The sequence below is a fragment of the Trifolium pratense genome, linkage group LG5, assembly GCF_020283565.1.
Source record: "Trifolium pratense cultivar HEN17-A07 linkage group LG5, ARS_RC_1.1, whole genome shotgun sequence".
Taxonomy (NCBI): Eukaryota; Viridiplantae; Streptophyta; class Magnoliopsida; order Fabales; family Fabaceae; genus Trifolium; species Trifolium pratense.
The window spans coordinates 1,471,010-1,489,492 of NC_060063.1; the positions used below are offsets into that span (position 1 = coordinate 1,471,010).

At 30.8% G+C, this 18,483-nt stretch overlaps 1 protein-coding gene and 1 long non-coding RNA gene across 2 annotated transcripts; one reads left to right on the forward strand and one right to left on the reverse strand.

The window, feature by feature from the left end:
• Positions 1–901: 901 nt before the first annotated feature.
• On the forward strand, positions 902–7,660 carry LOC123884234. The gene is made up of 3 exons (XR_006800714.1): positions 902–997; positions 1,098–1,463; positions 7,534–7,660. It is a non-coding gene; the product is annotated as an uncharacterized LOC123884234 (long non-coding RNA).
• Positions 7,661–14,132: 6,472 nt separating this feature from the next.
• On the reverse strand, positions 14,133–17,671 carry LOC123884235 (ribosomal RNA small subunit methyltransferase). Its single transcript, XM_045933297.1, has 2 exons — positions 17,166–17,671; positions 14,133–15,063 (listed from the first exon to the last, which is right to left on the reverse strand). Exons 1-2 carry the CDS (start codon positions 17,469–17,471, stop codon positions 14,308–14,310), a joined length of 1,062 nt encoding a protein of 353 aa, XP_045789253.1. The 5' UTR covers positions 17,472–17,671; the 3' UTR covers positions 14,133–14,307.
• Positions 17,672–18,483: the final 812 nt, after the last annotated feature.

Genomic DNA, 18,483 nt, shown 5'->3' on the forward strand with positions numbered 1-18,483 from the left:
AATGTTATGTCCATGTCCATTGAGGAAAACTCACCGAACCACTTGCGTTAAATAATTCTAACAATCTTGTCCTAATTAAAAATGCATACCAGCTAGCTAGTTAGTGTAGTACTAGTACTATCTTTGTATTGTAGCTTCAAAATCTCCAGCTAGATACTATGCCAGAGACAAGTCATTTCATTTCAACTGCTCAGACCAAAAGAAATTGTTCCCAGTTCCCACTCCAAACAATGGAACCTCTCTCCATACCACTATATACCACTTTATTCCATCTCATATCACCAATTCAAACAAAACCTAAATCATGAATCCCTTTTTTATGTTATAGAAATTAATCTATCAATAAAGATACTGTATTTTGGTAGTATTTATTGGAAAAAAAAGTAATGAAGTTTTTCTTAGAAAGTTTCCGGAAAAAAATACTGAAGTTTTTCTTAAAATTTGTTTCAAAAAGTTTTCAGGAAAAAATTCCTCGATATTTTTTTGAGAAAAAAGTTTTGAATTTATCTCAGGAAAAAAGTACTGAAGTTATTCTCTCATTTTAATAGAACGAAGCGGAATGAAATAAAATGGAGCAGAATGGAAAATAAATTTTATTTCATTGTTTGGACAATTTTATAAAGTGGTTGTATTCTATCTCATACACCTCAAATTGGAGGGAAAAAAAAAGAAAAAATATTAAACGGTACCCCTGAGTCAATGGTTAAGAAAGCAAAACCGATAATATATTTTTGAAAATAGCGAATTCAATGTATTGAAATATTAAAAAATAATTTTTTTATTAAAAACTTTTGTTTTTGTTTTATGTTTTTTTTTATGTATTATCTTTGACTGTTCATCACTTGTCTCTGTCCATTATTAATACTACTATATATAGAGTAGACACGTGAATTTCCAGGTCAAAGAGTTATTGTTACAAAGATTCCAAGAGATAGAGCAAACAGCTAGGGAACAAGCAACCGATAATGCTATATTAGATCATACTAGTATTTCTAAGGTAACATATTTCCATATAACAATTCTTCAATTTCTGTAACTTTATTCGATTATTCAATTTCTGTAACATTTTCGCTTTAATATTCATACTGTCATTTCAGATGGTAGAAGTTGATATACCTCGATCCTTGTTTGAGGAACAAGGTAGACAGCAAGTATCACCATATTGTTTTTCCAACACTATTTTCTTTGATCCAAAACCAACAACTTGATCGACCTCTGATTCTTCATCTTCATAAGTTCATATACCTTTTCAAACATAAATTTCAATTCAACTTGTACAAATTTGCTACCCAGCCTCTAACCCCAAAATTTGTTCATAAAACCTCAAGCTTTTTCTTAGTTCTTCCTAGTACCATGTTACCATATCCGTTGCCGGAGATCCTTTTGCTGGAGTTGAAGCTACTGCTTTGTAGGACAATAGCTTCTTTTTGTGTTCATGGTCGACTGTAATTTCTTTGATTAAGGTAACAATTTTCTATCTTAAACTTTCATTATTTGTTAATTTAATATATGTTTCTTATCAAGCAATTGTTTTCAAATAATTTAATATTTATTTTTAATGTGTGATTTACATTTTAAAAATTTACATTAAGACTCTGATTTTAGAGTTTTATAGACAAATTTTGGGGTTAGAGTATTTATTTACATATTTGTTAATTTAATTTCTTATGAAGACATGCTTACTTGGGGATTTAATGCTCATCAGCAATCTATTGATTAATTTTTGTCTTTTTACATGTTTTTAAGATGCTATTATGTGTTTAAATTGCGTTTTGATGTGATAATTGTATGTGTGGACCACTTGAAACTCGGTCATCTTATGGATAGTTGTACAAATTCATCTAATAGCCAAAAAATAAATGTTTCTTTAAGTCAACTTTTAATACCACCCGGATTAAAATAAATGTTTCTTTAAGTCAAATGTTAGTGCCAACCGGATTTAAAAATTAGAGCATATAATAATTAGCTCTTTAATTGGTCATTTTTATAAGAACCCGTCTAAAAAAATAATCGTTGCTCTTTTGATGGTCATTTTTTAAGTTAAACAGTCTAATGCAATTTAAATGTTTTCTCTATGAGCTACATATTGATCCCATTGATCAATGAAATTTACGGAGCAATTCACTTTGGGAAAGCACACTGCAATAAGCTACATCTCATCCATTGATTAAATCCGGCCGTTAAAATTTTTGTTGTGTATCGGTTTGAGACTGATTTTGCCTGCGCACCGTAGTCGGATCATATTATTCAATTATAAAATTTGATAAATCAAACCGATATACTAAATCTAAGAAGTTACAACCCTGTTATTTAATCATTGAAAATTAATTAGTAACAGGGTCTTATAATTATGGACGGAGTCAGAGGCAACAATAGATCAAAATAAAAGTTTTGACTAAGTTGTGTAATCATGTGTGGGGTGCGTTGGGTATAGGGCGGGTATAAGTGCATTAAATGTGAGTGTTAGTTTTGATTGATTTAATGCTTTCAATTGCATACTTAACTAAGCATAGTAGGGAAAAAGGCTACTTGACTTTATAACACAAAAGAAGGAGCAGAGCAAACCATAGTACTATATCTGTTCTTCATCGTTTCCATCAGCTTTTCTTCTTCCATCCTCCAACAATAGATCTCAACAACAAATACATTTTGGTCTCCAGCCCTGCAAGAGGAAGCAATTCGTAAATTCATAACCAACTTTAACTTTCATTTACACGATTTAAAGTTGATAACTTTATCTATATTCCATGATATTAATAAAGAAAAATGTGTTTGTGTAACATCCACCCTCAAAACGATGGTACTGGCTCGGTCATGCATATTTCCTCAATTGAACCTATGGATGACAATGTAATGGCTGTATAATAAGTTCTAGTAATTAAATCAAAGGTTCTAGCGATTAAATCAAAAGTTCTAATGATTAATCAAGGTCGTTTTTATGAAATATCACGAGTTTCACAAATTTTAATAAACTTTTGTTACAGGTGGTTCATGAGCGTGGGGTTCATGTTACTGAAGATGTTGCACATGCTGGATCTACGACAGACATCACACTCAGGGACATAATGGATGTTATAGAGGTACAAATCTGTTTATCAAAAGTTGTTTTCGTTGAATCCATTTTTGTGTGTATTTATAAATAAATACGTAGCATTCAAAAAGAACAAAGTAAATCATTTTTGTGTGTTTTCATTCAATCCATTTTTGTGTCTTTATAAGTAAATATGTAGAATAAAAAAGAACTAAGTAAATCATTTTATTATTTTAGAACTTCAACATTCGTCTTGATAGCATGGATGTATGTAACACTGACATGATCAAACATTATATCAAAGATCTTTCAAAACATGTTGTTCGATCACCGACTAAGGGGAGGGAGGATGGTGATGTCCACAGTAGCTCTGGTTACTCTCCTGAGCTTGGGGAGAATGGGCAAAAGCTGAAGCAAAAATTTGTTTTGCAAAGAACCGCTGTCGATAACGAGATCGAAATCGACAAGGAGATGGAGAGACTTAAAAACTTTGGTACAATCTCCTTGTCAGAAGACATAGCTGAAGGATCCAAAGTGAAGAAAAAAACAATTAGTAAAGAATCTTTTGTTCGCACCGAGACACAACCAAAGAGGGCGAACAAACGCGTATGGTATTTTCAAATCCAGTGAATGAGGATGATCTCGCGAAAGCTAACGATGATAGTCAAACTTACCAACCATTCAACAGTGACTACCGGAGATGTGGCAATGACAAGGTAAAAAACATTTGCATGATTAAGTAATGAATGTAAATTAGCATGTAGATAGTACATAAAAGTTTGCTTGATGTTTAATGTTATATTTACAAATTTAAATTATTGATGAAGGGAACAACACTGAGAAGTGCAACGACGATGCCGAGAAGACTGAGTTTTACACCTGGTGAATGCTCAATGTAACAACCCAATATTTTACATACTTGATTTTCTTAATCTATTATTTGTTCAACTATTTATTTTGTATATAAAGAATTTAGATTTAATTATTTGATAAACACCTTAATTTTATTTATTTTCATTTTAACTATTTATTGAGTATATGTAATATGCGACTATAATTAAAAGGTTATTCTTTACGTTGACTTATTCTTATCACTTGATGATTCATTAATTAATTGAGTAATCATTTTTATACTTATCATTCGGTGATTTGTTTTATTTGAAGCAATTGTCAATTTATTGGCTATAGGAATATATAACATTAGATTAGATTTAGAGATAAATCTTCCATTGGCCTTTCTTATCGTGTGTCTTTCAAAGTTGACTTTCAATCCAATGTTTACTCCAATACTATGTTGAATCATTCATTGTCACAATTCATTACAATTAATTCTAAGTTCCCCAAGTAATCGTCTCTCGGTACCAACAATCGTTCTTAGTACAACCATTAGTCTCAAAGAAATAATAAATACTCGATCGTTCGATTGACAGTAGGATATCGAGAGTCAGCATCGTTGAAAGGAAGTTCTTCAAGGGTTTTTTTTTCATACATTCATGCTACTTTTTCCTGTCCCAATGTTCGTTCCATCCCATCCAAACCTTGTCACAATATAGTCCAGTGACACCAAGTTAAGATAATAAAAAAGTAATTTTATATCGAAAACAACATTTTGACTCTGTTCGGTAAAAAATAATGGATGACTGATAAACTAACTTATAACGGATGAGCTTATGGTGGATAACTTATAAGTATGAAATGACATAAAAAATAAATATTTAATTAATATTTAATTTTTTCAAGTAAGATTGTAGGGATAAAATTGGGAGAAAATATGATAAGCGATGGGCTATAAGCTACTTGAAATAGCGTTTAAAAAATAAACTATAAACTAGTAAAATAAACTATAAGCTCTTTTTAAAAAATTGTTACCAAATAGAACTTATAGCTTATAAGTTATTATAGCTATAAGCTCAATATTTCGCCTTAGTAAACATAGCCTGTAAAAACAAAGTTTGAAATAGATTTAGAATAGATTTAGTGTACTTTTTTTGCTGATGAAGAAGAGAATGAAGATGAATTGGTAGATTCAGATCTGGCTCTAAAAAGTTAGAGAATATTGGTCCTCTACCCCATATAGAGGTATTAATAATGGACGGAGACACGTGACGTGATGAACAGTAACCAGAGTTTTTAGAACATTTTCAATGTTGTGTACTTATTTTCAGGGCCGGCCCAACATATCTTCGGGCCTAAAGCGAGATTTTACATGAGGCCATTTTACGATTAATAATAATAATAATATTCTAAAAAAGTTATACCCTTTTTTTATATATTTTTAAAATGTAATTTTTAAAGGTAATATAATTTTTTTGCCGAATATATAAACTTTTTTGGACTACTGTGAGTGATTCTTATAATACACTTTAATTAAAAAAATTTCTTAATATTTTCTTAAGTTTGGGGCTCATTTAGATTAACCTATTTTTAAGTTTATGATAATAACTTATACAAATAAATAAGTTTTTATATATTATTTGCATAAGTTCAAAAATAAGTTAATCTAAATGTCCGCATGCCTACTTTTTTAAACAATAAAAAAATTACTTTGTAGATTTTAACTAATTTATTTAATTGTAATTAGCGATAAATATATACCATTAAAATATATTAGTGGTAGTGTTTGGGATAGAACTCTTTGTTTAATTAAAGGAAAATGATAAACAGTGTCCTCGGGACACTGGTTACTGGTTAAGTAGGTTAAAATGGAAATTTTGTCTCAAAATGTGTGCGTTCAATGCCTCAAAAGTGCAAAAAATTATTTTTTCAATATAAATTTTATTTTTTATTTCCTTTTTTAGGTATGCTTAACAAGTGTCCGAAAGCACTATTTAGCATGACCATTAATTAAAACCTTTAGTGAGTTCAAAACTTGAAAAATGAATTCATTTGCATTAAAAGGGCAAAATACATTATAAAAAGGCAAATGAAAAAGTAGGACGGAGGTATGGATCCTGAATGTATGGTTTATTTTAAGGCCTTTACTATATAATAATATATTATTCCAATATGAGGCCTAAATTTAAGCCAAAATGGTCTTAAAAAATTGAGGCCTAGAGCCCTATCTTTACTAGTATTGAAGGGTGGTGGTTGAAGGGGAAGGAAGGAAGAGATAAAGAAAGACATAAATGGGCTGTCTTATCTCCCATCTGCCTAATAATTTTATTTTCCATTTCCATGCTTGCTTTTTGTGATAGCAATTTGCAAATCAGTCAGTCTAGAGTTCAAATCAGTCTACTGATTTTTATGAGGGATCAGATTATGTGACATAACTTTGACTCAATTTTAACCATTAGATTAATCACATCCTTGACACCTGTTAATCATTTATTTCTTAGTCTATTAATTATAGTCTATTAATTGTAGTACTTTGTTATGATGGTCCTTTTGACCGTTAATTTGAATTTTAATTACAAAGTCCATCAAAGGATTGGGTTTACTGCTGCAACGTATCCCACAGAGGAGATTTGGTAGACTTGCATACTCCCAAGGCTAAGAGAAAACGTTTTCTGCTCTGTGATCAGCCATCAATCAATCTTCTTTCCTATGTATTTATTGCTGTGCTCCTGCGCTATTAGAAAGAAAGAAAAAAAGACAAAAAGTATCACCATATTGTTTTTCCAACATCATTTTCTTTGATCCAAAACCAACAAGTTGATCAACCTCTAATTCTTCCTCTTCATATACCTTTTCAAACATAAACAGCAATACAACTCGTATAAATTTTCTACCTTACCTCTAACCACAAAACTTGTCCATAAAACCCTAACCTAGAGTCTTCATTACCACCACACCTTCTTCTTAGTTCTTCCTACTACCATGTTACCATATCCGTTGCCAGAGATTTTATTGTTGGAGTTGAAGCTACTGCTTTATAGGATAATGACTTATTATTTTTATACATTATCGACCGTAATTTCTTTGATTAATGAGGTAACAAATTTCTATCTTAAACTTTTATTATTTGTTAAATGTAATATTATTTGTTAAATGTAATATATGTTTCTTATCTAGTAAATGTTTTCAGATAATTTAATATTTGTTAAAAACTTACATTTAAATATTTTCTTCAATTTTGTGTGACTAATACTTTTTTGACTTAAAAGTATAGATTTTAGTTTTTTTTAATATATAAATTTTCTTTTACAAATTTGTGTGATTAATTCTTAGACCGTGCTTGGGCCCTTATTAAACTTTTTTTTTAATGAAATCTCTTACCTCATGATATGATTTAATTCTTTTATACACGTACTACTGATTTTTTAATCAATTAAACCAGTAATTTTATAGTATAAAAATGTAAAAAAATTAATATTTATAAAAATATAACCATAACTGGAATTAAAATTTAAAATTAAATCTACTAGTTATGCATATCTAAGTTCATGACATCAAGAGATTATGTTAACAGGGTGAGTTGTGTGTTACATTGTTGCAAACAATGTTGTCGCATTAAAAATTATACATGGACCATTTTTTAAAATTTTGTTTATGTTGTGTGGCAGACCATATTTATTGAGGAAATCTTGATGCACGAGTCTTATGGGCAAGATCTCCCCGGATTTAATCAAGATAAATTGGTATCAACTTTCTCGCTTTATCAACCAAGACATATTCAGCAGCAGAGACCCAGCTCGTAAGTACTCTAAAACCTTACACTTTATTTAATTGATTGATGTTAACTGTCACTTGTCACTAATGCATTTACTGCCTAGCCACAGCAATGACTGTGGAGTGTCGGTTTCTAAATGGATGATCGAGTGTCCGTTAAGATATGAATATGGCTACGTCACTATAAGTTGAATGCACGTGAACATTATTTATTAATCATTTCCCTATAATTATAACTAATTGTCCTAAATGTTCATAATAATATACATGTCATTTCCTATTATTTTTTAAAATTTTGTTTATGTTATGTGGCAGGCTATGGTCAAGTTCTCCCTGGATTTAACCAAGACAGACTGGTATCAACCTTCTCTCTTTATCAACCACGGCATATACAGCAGCAGAGACCTGGCTCGTAAGTACTCTAAAACCTTAAACTATATTTAATTGATTGATATTAACTGTCACTTGTCACTAATGCATTTACTACCTGGTCACAACAATGACTGTGGAGTGTGGATTTTTAAATGGATGATTGAGTGTCCTTTGAGATCGGAATATGGCTACGTCACTGTAAGTTGAATGCAAGTGAACATTTTTTATTAATCATTTCCCTGTAATTATAACTCCAATTGTCCTAAATGTTCATAATAATATACAGGTCAACACAGCCACAAGGATGAAACTTGCCATCCATTTGGTCAAAGCAGCTAATAATGAGCTGTACGATGAGGTTTTGGCCAAGGCTGCTGAGAATTGCAGAGCGGAGGAAGAGAAAAGGAAGAATTTGGTTAAACTTTAACTGTTTGGTTATGTCGGTGGTTTTGGTTAAATATTAATGTTGTGAACATCAGTTTGTATTTTGCTTGGGTATGTAATTCTAACAAAAAAGAAATACTTGTATAAGTAGTATTTGAACATCACTTTATGACTCTTTGTGGTTGTAAACACGTATCCATCCTTATTTTAAAACAAAAGTCTACCGTTTAGATTCATTATGAATAATTATTGAATCTAAAAAGTAGAGTTTTGCTTATAATTAAAGATATAGGGAATAGTTTTTATATTATGTTTGCCTATGATTCTAGCAAAAAAAAAATGCAACTTGTATGTATAAGTAGTATTTGAACGTTAGTTTATGACCACCCTATGATGTTCTAAACATGTAGTATTTATATTGTGTTTTTGTTGTAATGAATGCATGCTAATGTTTTGATGTTTTTTATTTTGTGTTTGTCTTCACCTATGGTTTTGGATATTGTGGTTATCTTTTGAATAAATTTGATGATAATTTGGTTATATTTGATTAGGTTCCTTCTAATTTGAAGTGGGGAAAGGGGAAACCCAAAAGAGTTGTTGTTTTACTATAGTTTTTCTTCAATCCAAATTAACCAAATATGAGATGCCTACATTATCTTTTACTAGTAAAAGGAAGGTTGAATTGCTCATAGGTCTTCATTGTGATGATGTGGCATGCTTTAGAGAGCTTCTCATATCTATTTAAAATTTGCCCACAATTTATTTTGTGTGTCCATTCATCCTCCAAAGTAATTATCTATATGTTACAATAATAATGGCTCCCAATAATAATGAAAGAAAGAAAAGAAAAAAAAAAGACAAATTACAAAAAGAACAATGAATAGATATATGCTCTTTCATATTTTACGTTACCAAACATAAAATATAAATCATGCATGTGTAAAATATGATTTGCAATTTGCAAAAATTTACTTTAAATAAATAAACCAAATAAAAAAATTACTCCTCAAAAAAATTTCATGCTTGACAAAATTAAATTTTATGAAAAAAAAATACTTTAGTTGTTAAGTTGCTCAAAGCATGCATTGTGATGATGTGACACTCTATAAGAAAAGTTTACAATCTCTATTAAAACATTTTCATATTTCATATAATAGAGTTACTCTAATAATAATAATATATTAAAATATATATTGTATGTTACAATTCTCTATTAATGCAATTGAAAACAAAGAATTCTTGGAGACACTAATGTTGAATATGTAAATTTAGCTAATTATCAAACACAAGCTCTATATAAAGTTAACCCAAAAGCTAATTATCATCACCACCATATCAGGAAGTCTACCTTCTATGTTTTAACAAAATTTTAATTTATCTATCTCATGGCAAAAACTCTATGGTTTCTTTGTCTAACATCTCCATGAGAAAAAGTTATGCATCTTCACCTTCCATATGTTATAGTTACACATTATAGTGTTATGAATTAATTTAAAAGCTATTGTGTGCATATATATAGTTACATCGTAAGTATATTATGGTTTTTGTCCTTGGTAGGTGATGGTGTCTAACCTCTTAGAATATCAGGTATGTCTACATGTGATTGATTAAGAAATTGATATACATATATGTGATAGTTGTCTATTAATATGTTTGTAAATTGAAATTTTTCTATTACTCTGAGTTTGGAACATCTCTAATCATTTTTTATATTTCTTTTTTAGGTTGGATATTTTTTAAAATATCAACCGGTGTTTTGTTCGATGATTAATTAAACTTTGAGTTGAATCGTTTAATATGAATATGACTATTTTTTCATGTGAAGGAGGAGAACAAGATAAAACATACTTCTATTTTTGCTTACGTTGCATCCTTGCTCCTTATAATACGGTTCTTATAATTGTAATACATGTAAGAAGTATATTGATTCAACTTGACTTAGAGGTTGTCCAAATATATAATCTTCATGCACTTATCGTATAACACTTGCCTAAATCTGGATGGTTCAATATGAATATATATGAATTTTAATAGACGGTCCTATTTCAATCTACGTATGCCATCTTATTCTTACGGCCATAAAATGAATCAACGAAAAGAATTGTGCTAAAAACATGTTAGTTTAGAAATTGTGCTAAATACTTTTTCCTCCACTTAGGGTGTGTTTGTTTTGGGGATTAAAATTATAATCCTAGGATTATTATTTCTTGGAATATTATTGCTAGGAATATTATTCCTATCAATGTATTTGGTAAATAAATAAAGTTCCTTGGAATATTTTTAAAATAAATTCAATTAACATTTTAAAATATTAAAATAAAAAAATAAATGAGTTAAAAATAATGGGAGAGTGGGGAGTTATGGGTGGTTACCTCTTATTCCCATGGGAATATAAGATTCCCACCATTTAACATGAGAATGAAAAGTGAGAAAGTCATGTGTAATTTATATTCTAAGGAATAAAAAATTCCTAGGCATAATTTATTAAAACTTGAAACAAACATAGGAATTAAAGATTCCCAAAGTCACATTCCTGGGAATAAATTTATAATCCATGAAACAAACACCCCCTTAGAATTGTACTAAAAACTTTCTAAATTAAATTAAAAAAGACAAAAATTATTAAATAAAAATTGTTGATGCTCATTTGTCAAAATAAATTTTAGAAATTATTAAAACCGTAGATGTTAAAATATATTTACATACATTTAGAAAATATAATCACACGTATATTTAAACATATTTACACACAACTAAAATTCACCAGTAATTCAAAAATTATTAATTTAATTTATATAATAATATAACTTTTTGGATAAATTAAGTACATATTCTAAAAGAATGTTTACGTTACAGCTGAAAATAAAATAGTGGAATATTTATAAGAATAAGATGACATTTTTTTTTAAGAAAATAAGAAGATGACACATGTTAAATCTTAAATTCATCTATAAGACTTTCTTTACCTTAACCAAATAACTAAACCTAAATTCAAATATATAAAATCTTCGTCCAAACTTATATATTGACAACGACATATATTTAAGTTTATATAATATAATAAGAAAAATAAAATAAATGTTCAAAAAAATATTAAATAAGAGGGACAAAAACTAACAATAATTTTGAAGAGACACAAACCTCACCAAGAAAAAGAAAAACAAACAAAAAACAAAAGGACCAAGCAAGAAAAAAAAAAGTGAACCAAACAATAGACTAAAAAATTGGGACTAATAAAGTTGGAATAAAATTTCACCAAGTGAATAAGTGAGAATAAACTCCAAGACAGAGTAAGTAGATAAGTTATTTGGAACCTTAAATTGCATAGAACGTAGTAAGCAAATACGCTATTTGATACATAATTTTCAAAAAATGAGATCACGTGGAACAAATAGTCAAAGCCACCATATATGAATCATATTCTATAATCAAAACTTATTTTAACATTTCTCATGAGCAATATTGTCTACAAGTATAATTAGGTATACCTCCAACTCTTATTAAAAATAATAAAATAAGGGATACATCAAAAATAAAAAACAAAGTGACATTTGACTATAAAATTGCAACTCATACAAAGAAAACTAAAATCTTATATGATTACACTAATAAAATATAAAAATGATACATCCTTTCAAACTTATGAAATATTATAAGAGATCTATTACATTAAAATATAAACAAACTACGATATAAATTAATAAAAAATCTAATATTTTTAAACAACTTTTTTTTACTCATATACTAATATTAAATATAATCATATTTTAAAATAATATATATATTATTTAACTATATGTGATTATATAAAAATATTTTAATTATATATTTTATTCAAACTCGTGCAACGCACGGGTTTACCCCTAGTAATCTATAATTATAACGCATACATATATAAGTGTTATTTCTATCTCAACCACAACATATGATAAGTATTTTATGTCTAATATTAACATACCTCTATCGGAAATTTTATTCTTCCATCACTGTATCAAAACTTTGTTACTCCATCAGTTTCTATGCTTGAAATACATCTTGATGCATTTAATCAATACTTTATTACATGCAGTTTATTTCAATAAACAGTCAAAAATATTTATGTGTTCAACAACATTTTTCATTTAACAATTCAACTGATTATATATCCTTTGATTTTTTTTAAGTTTAATTTTTTTTAATAAATATTCAAGACTAACTATTAAATTTGATATCAGTTTACTTGGAGATCGTATCTTTTACTCAATCATCAACCTCAACTAGCACAAAGTTGGATATGGAGTGTTACTATTTTCCTGATTTGTTTTGAAATTGTCGAAATGCACCAAACTGATAGTCAAACTTCAATTTGGATTCCCGCAAGAAATTACACAACAAACAACTAACATGCGAGACTACCACAAATTATCCTTGCGAAAACAAGTGGACACTTCGTGGGGGATAAAATGGGCAAATGAGATTGCAAATTGGAATCATCGACACGAACGCGTTTTAAATGGCGCAATGCGCTTCGAAGTTGAAGTTAAACCAAACTACAATTTTATGTCTTGGTTTAGAGCCACTTTTGCTCCTTTTCTTTTGTCAACTCAACAACTTCAAGACCCGCCGTGATTGAATTAATGCCAACTACATATCCATCATCACCACCAACCCAACAAAGCACGGAAGCTTTCTCTACCCCTCTCCATTCATCTCAACCACAATATCACATAGTTACAACAAATCCATACACATACCCTTAAACCACCCAACACCAGTACGCGTCCTCATCAACATTTCAACCATTTGAGTACCCACTGCCCCATCAACATATCAAGCATTCGGGTTCCCACCACCACAACAACATTTTGGGTTCCCTCCAACCGAACACCAATTAGGGAATTATTCTGAAAATGACTGTCTCCGACGACTTGTCCATGAATCTAATAATATCCAACTTGGATGAATTCAGTGGCTCAATTTTTGCAAGGTAGACCTTGCATTGCACAATCTTCAGGACAAAATGCGGGATTTGATCTAAACACAAATGAAGAAGAACAAGAAGAATCGGTTCTTCAATTGCATACACACCGCCACTTACCCCATCGAAATCGTCAATCTCCACCATGTGGCACTTAGATAGATCTATGTCAATACAAATTAATTTTTTTCTATGTGTTTTTATTATTGTATTAAATATAATTAAATAAATAAGATATTTACGAACACCAAGGATTGTGATACTATTGTAAAAGGCATACGGTTTAGACTGTTTGGTTGTTTGAGTACTGTCTCTACTCTCTACCTCTGTTGTTGAGTTCAATAAAAATGAGAGAAGGAATGTACCCTTGGAGAGCTTATGTATATACTGACATTGCAATCGAAATCGGTCAGGAACTCAGAGGTCTCTTCTCAAGGAAGTGAGTCTCAGACCATATGTAGTTCTTGGTACTTTAATCACAATATGTTCCTCATTCCTTTTAGGAATTTTAATATACTGTGTACCTATTTGAAAAATGGATGAATTATAAATGGAAGGTGGCCATAGAAAGGCAACCTTATTTCTTTTTCGACAAAAAGGAAAAATATCAGTGTTGTCAATTAGCTGCAATAGTGTTATAGTGTAGCGGAATTTGAACAAACTATTGTTACGTGATCCATAGTTTAGTATAAAGTGTTGTCAAAATTGGCTATAACGCTGTAGCATAGTAGAATTCGAACAAAATCACTATTTTATGCTATTTGTGATTGAAACACTAGGAAAAACAAAATGATATGTGTTCCTTAAATATTACTGTGTTCCATGGAAGTTCTGTGTGAGAATGATCCAATATGATTATCTCAGAAACAAAATTGGAAAATGTGTCCTCATAAAACAATACAAAAAATAAAATACAATGCAGAAGTAGCAAAATTTGAAAATGATAAATATAAAATCAGGTGAAGTGTATGCCAGCTTTGTTAAATAGAGAAAGAAGGTATAGAAACTCCTGCAAGGAGAGTTTGGACGATCTCTTCTCTTCAAAATCTCCTTCTTTCAGAACACCTAAAACCTTGTCTTTGAATTCAGATTGCACCTCATCTGCACCTCCATCCTCAACATCCATTTCATCCTCATCATCATCTACTCCATCATCATCCACCTCCATTCCTTGATCGTCAATAAAATCAGCGATATTAGAGAAGTCCATTTTAGTGTCTGCTTCATTCAATGAACCTTCTTGCGAGATTTTCAGTGCCTGCACAGTCTTGTAATTCTTTTCAAGCATAGATATCACATTCTTTTGCCTGAATATTGCCCCAAGTGTTTTGTTCTTTCTGTTAAAACAAATCCTTAAAAATCCATCCCACTCCTTTTGCTTAACTTCGATACGAGGCTTTCTAGGCTCAATGCGTACCACAGAGGAATCAACCTTTGGTGGTGGCCTGAAATTGTTTCTTCCAACTTTAAGGAGATGTGAGATTCGAGCATGGAGTTGAGTGTTCACTGTAAGACGGCAATAGAGTTTGTCACCTGGCTGAGCAACCAATCTCATGGCAAATTCTCTCTGGAACATTATGATTGCACACCTAAATGCAGGTTGGTGGTTGAGTAACTTGAATGTGAGAGGAGAAGATATTTGATACGGAATATTTGCCACGCATATGTCAAAATAAGGAAGTTCAGTCTTCAGCACATCACCTTGGATAACCTGTAATCATCAAAAAGAAAAGATAAATTAAATTAAGACGCTAACTAGCTAAGTTGAAACAACCAAGGAAAAGGAAAATTATATAGTTGCTTATTGCAGATCAATATAGCATACTTAAATTATTAATAATATGTTTGCCGTTCAAAAAAAAAATAAAAATATAGCATACTTAAAACACAATACAAGACAATTTACTTGTGTCATACTTAATTTATGCATACACATAAACAATACCAAAATGACAATTCTTTCAAAATGTCATTCAAAAGAAACATAAACTTAAGGTTAATGCTTTCGTTTATAGCCAGATAAAAGCAAAATATGCATTGAGATAGAGAACCAAGTCATACTAAAAATTCAGCATTTAGCTAGTCTGGCTATGACCATATTCAACTATATTATATATACACCAATAACTTCCACAACACTTTCAGTAGTCGAAGATGAATTTACACACTTTCATAAAACTTTGATGGACAAAATGAAAAATAATCTCTATACTATTGTGAGTACTTATTCTAGTTCTATTGTTAAAAGAAAACCATTGTGCACTAAAAGAAAGCCCCGGTGCTGACTGGAGTCACCACTCTTTACAGCAATAGGTTGAACTCAGGCGACCGTGTTTCATTCGTATTATATGGTTTGTTTATAGCTAAATTTTGTTCATCTTATCCAAAGTTTTTGTGGTATTGTAATATTAGAGTGCTAAGCTCTACTAGTTGACACACAACCCCCTTTTGTTTTTAAGAACTGGAGTAAACTGAACCAGATATTTCGGAATTAGGCAAAACCCGTTCTTGAACTGGTTGAATCAGTTTTTGGACCGGTACTCCAACAAGGACCAGCTGACATATGTAACAGATCACAAGATCTAGAAATCAAGAAATAATTACAAAATAAGATCATGTTTTCAAATATTCTCATCAACTTTATGAGAAACACAGGCCAATCTTAACAACACTTCAAATTATCATAAATCGCTTGTAAAATCACCTACAAAGCTTTAAGGTAAATTAGTTCAGTATACATCGATAACTTTCATAACCCTTTCATCAGTCAAAAATGAATTAATAACACATTAGCATTTTAAAATCTTAACTATTGAAGTCTAGAACTCCTAAAATTTTGATAGTAAATAAAATATCTATACTAGCACTATTTTGATTCTAGTATTAGAACTTAAAGGTAAAACACTGCATCAAAGAAACCTAAAGTCTGTCCTTTCAGCTAAAGCGGCAAATAACAACCCAAAATTCTCCACAAACAAGTACTCGTTCACCTGAATCCCCAAGCTTTCTACACAAAAAAAGACACTCTTTTCAAGTAACTCAACTTGTGAAGAGCACAAGCCTAGAGAAAGAGTCCAATAGAAAAACTAGTCCAACAGAAAAACTAGTCTATTGACTATATTCAATATTCAACGGATGCCCTAACCTACCAATGTGGAACATACACTTTAGATTGAAAATGAGTCGGGTGTCTGAAACGAGCATGTGGACACATATAATTGCTGATTGGAATTCAGTGCTCTTATGGAATAGGAATAATGATGTTTTGCAGTACTTAGAAAGTGATGATGCTTCAAATTGAAATTAGTGGAATTAAGAGATCAATTTTGGAAGTCCATGTAGCTTGTTATAGTGTTGATGAGGTGATGCTGTGGGTATCAGCTATGTGGATGTAACGATGTAACGCTGGATGCACGTAAACTTCATTCCAATGCTAATGAAGGTGCAGCCGGTTTGGCATGAGTGGATGAATTTCACTACTTGGGTTTAACTAAGTGTACCGGGGGTGATGCCAGGGTATAATTTGCCTAGGCCCAACACTGCCCATTTTACATCAAGGTCGGTTATTCAATGAATCTGAAAAGCGTCAGTCGGTGTATCATACTTAGCAACACAACTCCATATATCGCAAAAAGGCTTTATATTCCCACAATTCAATCAAAATCAAACACATACAATTATTTACATTATCATCGGTGTCTAAGTGTCAGTGTGATGTTGGTGTCAGCGCTGCTTCAAACTTTTTAACACAATTCAATCACAATCAAACAAACAAACATACAAATATTTACTCAAAAAATCAGAAAAGCATACCATGAGGCGACTAGAGGGTGTTCCTTGAAACCGTTTTTGAAGCTCAAGAACCATACGAGGATCAATTTCAACAGCAATAACTTTCTTACCAGCATCCAAAAGTTTCTTTGTCAAGTTACCAGTACCAGGACCAATTTCAAGAATAACATCAGTAGGTTTAATTCCAGATTTCTGAACTATAGTATCAACAAGTAATGGATTTTTAAGAATATGTTGACCTTTAGATTTGTGAAAGGTAATTCCACCTTGGTATGGTGTGTGTTGTGAAGGTTTTCCCTTTTCCTTCTTTATCTTTCCTCCTGCCATTGTTGCTGTCAATCAATCTCTGTCTCAAATAAGAGTGGGTTCGTAGCAGATTGGTGCGGACGCAAAAAAACACTGAAAAACCTAACTCTCTAAAGACGAAACCTTACTTTGTCTTGTGAGATGGAAGAGAACGGCGCGGGTGGTGGAAGAGTGAGGCGGTAACACTTGTTCTCACTGTATCGCGATGGAATGAAAGGTGGAGACTGGTAACTAGGGTTTTGTTTAGGTTTTAATGGTTTCAAATGACAATTATACCCCTTTCCTCACCTCTCCCATTTATATATTTTTAATTATAATTTCTTTTTATAAGAAAATTTATTTTATTTTTTGCAGATATAATTTCTTTTCAAATTTTATAAAGACAAGAGTAAGTGTTTTTTTTTTTTTTTGAAGAAGTTTTTTTTTTTTAATTTACACACACATAAAAATATTAAGGTGTGAATTAACAATGAGGTCTTGAGTTCCATCCTCATTACCAACATTTGGCAGATGCGAACTAAATTGCTTTTCTGGATGAAATAGTCCACTTCGTTGCTCATAAAACAAAAGATGGGGAGGACATCATGTAATGTTGCATGTGTGAATTTTAGACAGAGTACCGATATCGGGTACGTACCGGATACTGGTACGCGTACGGTACTCCCCTGGTACGCACCGACACCGTGCCAATTTATATTTTTTTGCAAATGGTACACGCATGGTACACCAATCCAAAAAAACATTTTTTTTTTCTTCTCCTTTTTCTTTTATTATTAGTTTTTTTTTATAGGAAGATTTAGATTTTTTATTTGTTTATAATATAAAAGTATCAACTATTGCTAAAAAACAATAACAAAGTAGTCGTCAGAATTATTCACTCATTTATTGAAAAGGAATAGACTCAATTTAAAGAGAGATAAAAATCTAGTTTTTATTCATATCAATTTTCGTCTTCTCTCGAGAAAGAGAAATATTAATAATTATAATGAAAGTGCAACAAAAATGTGGGATATTCGTAGAGATGAATGAGATT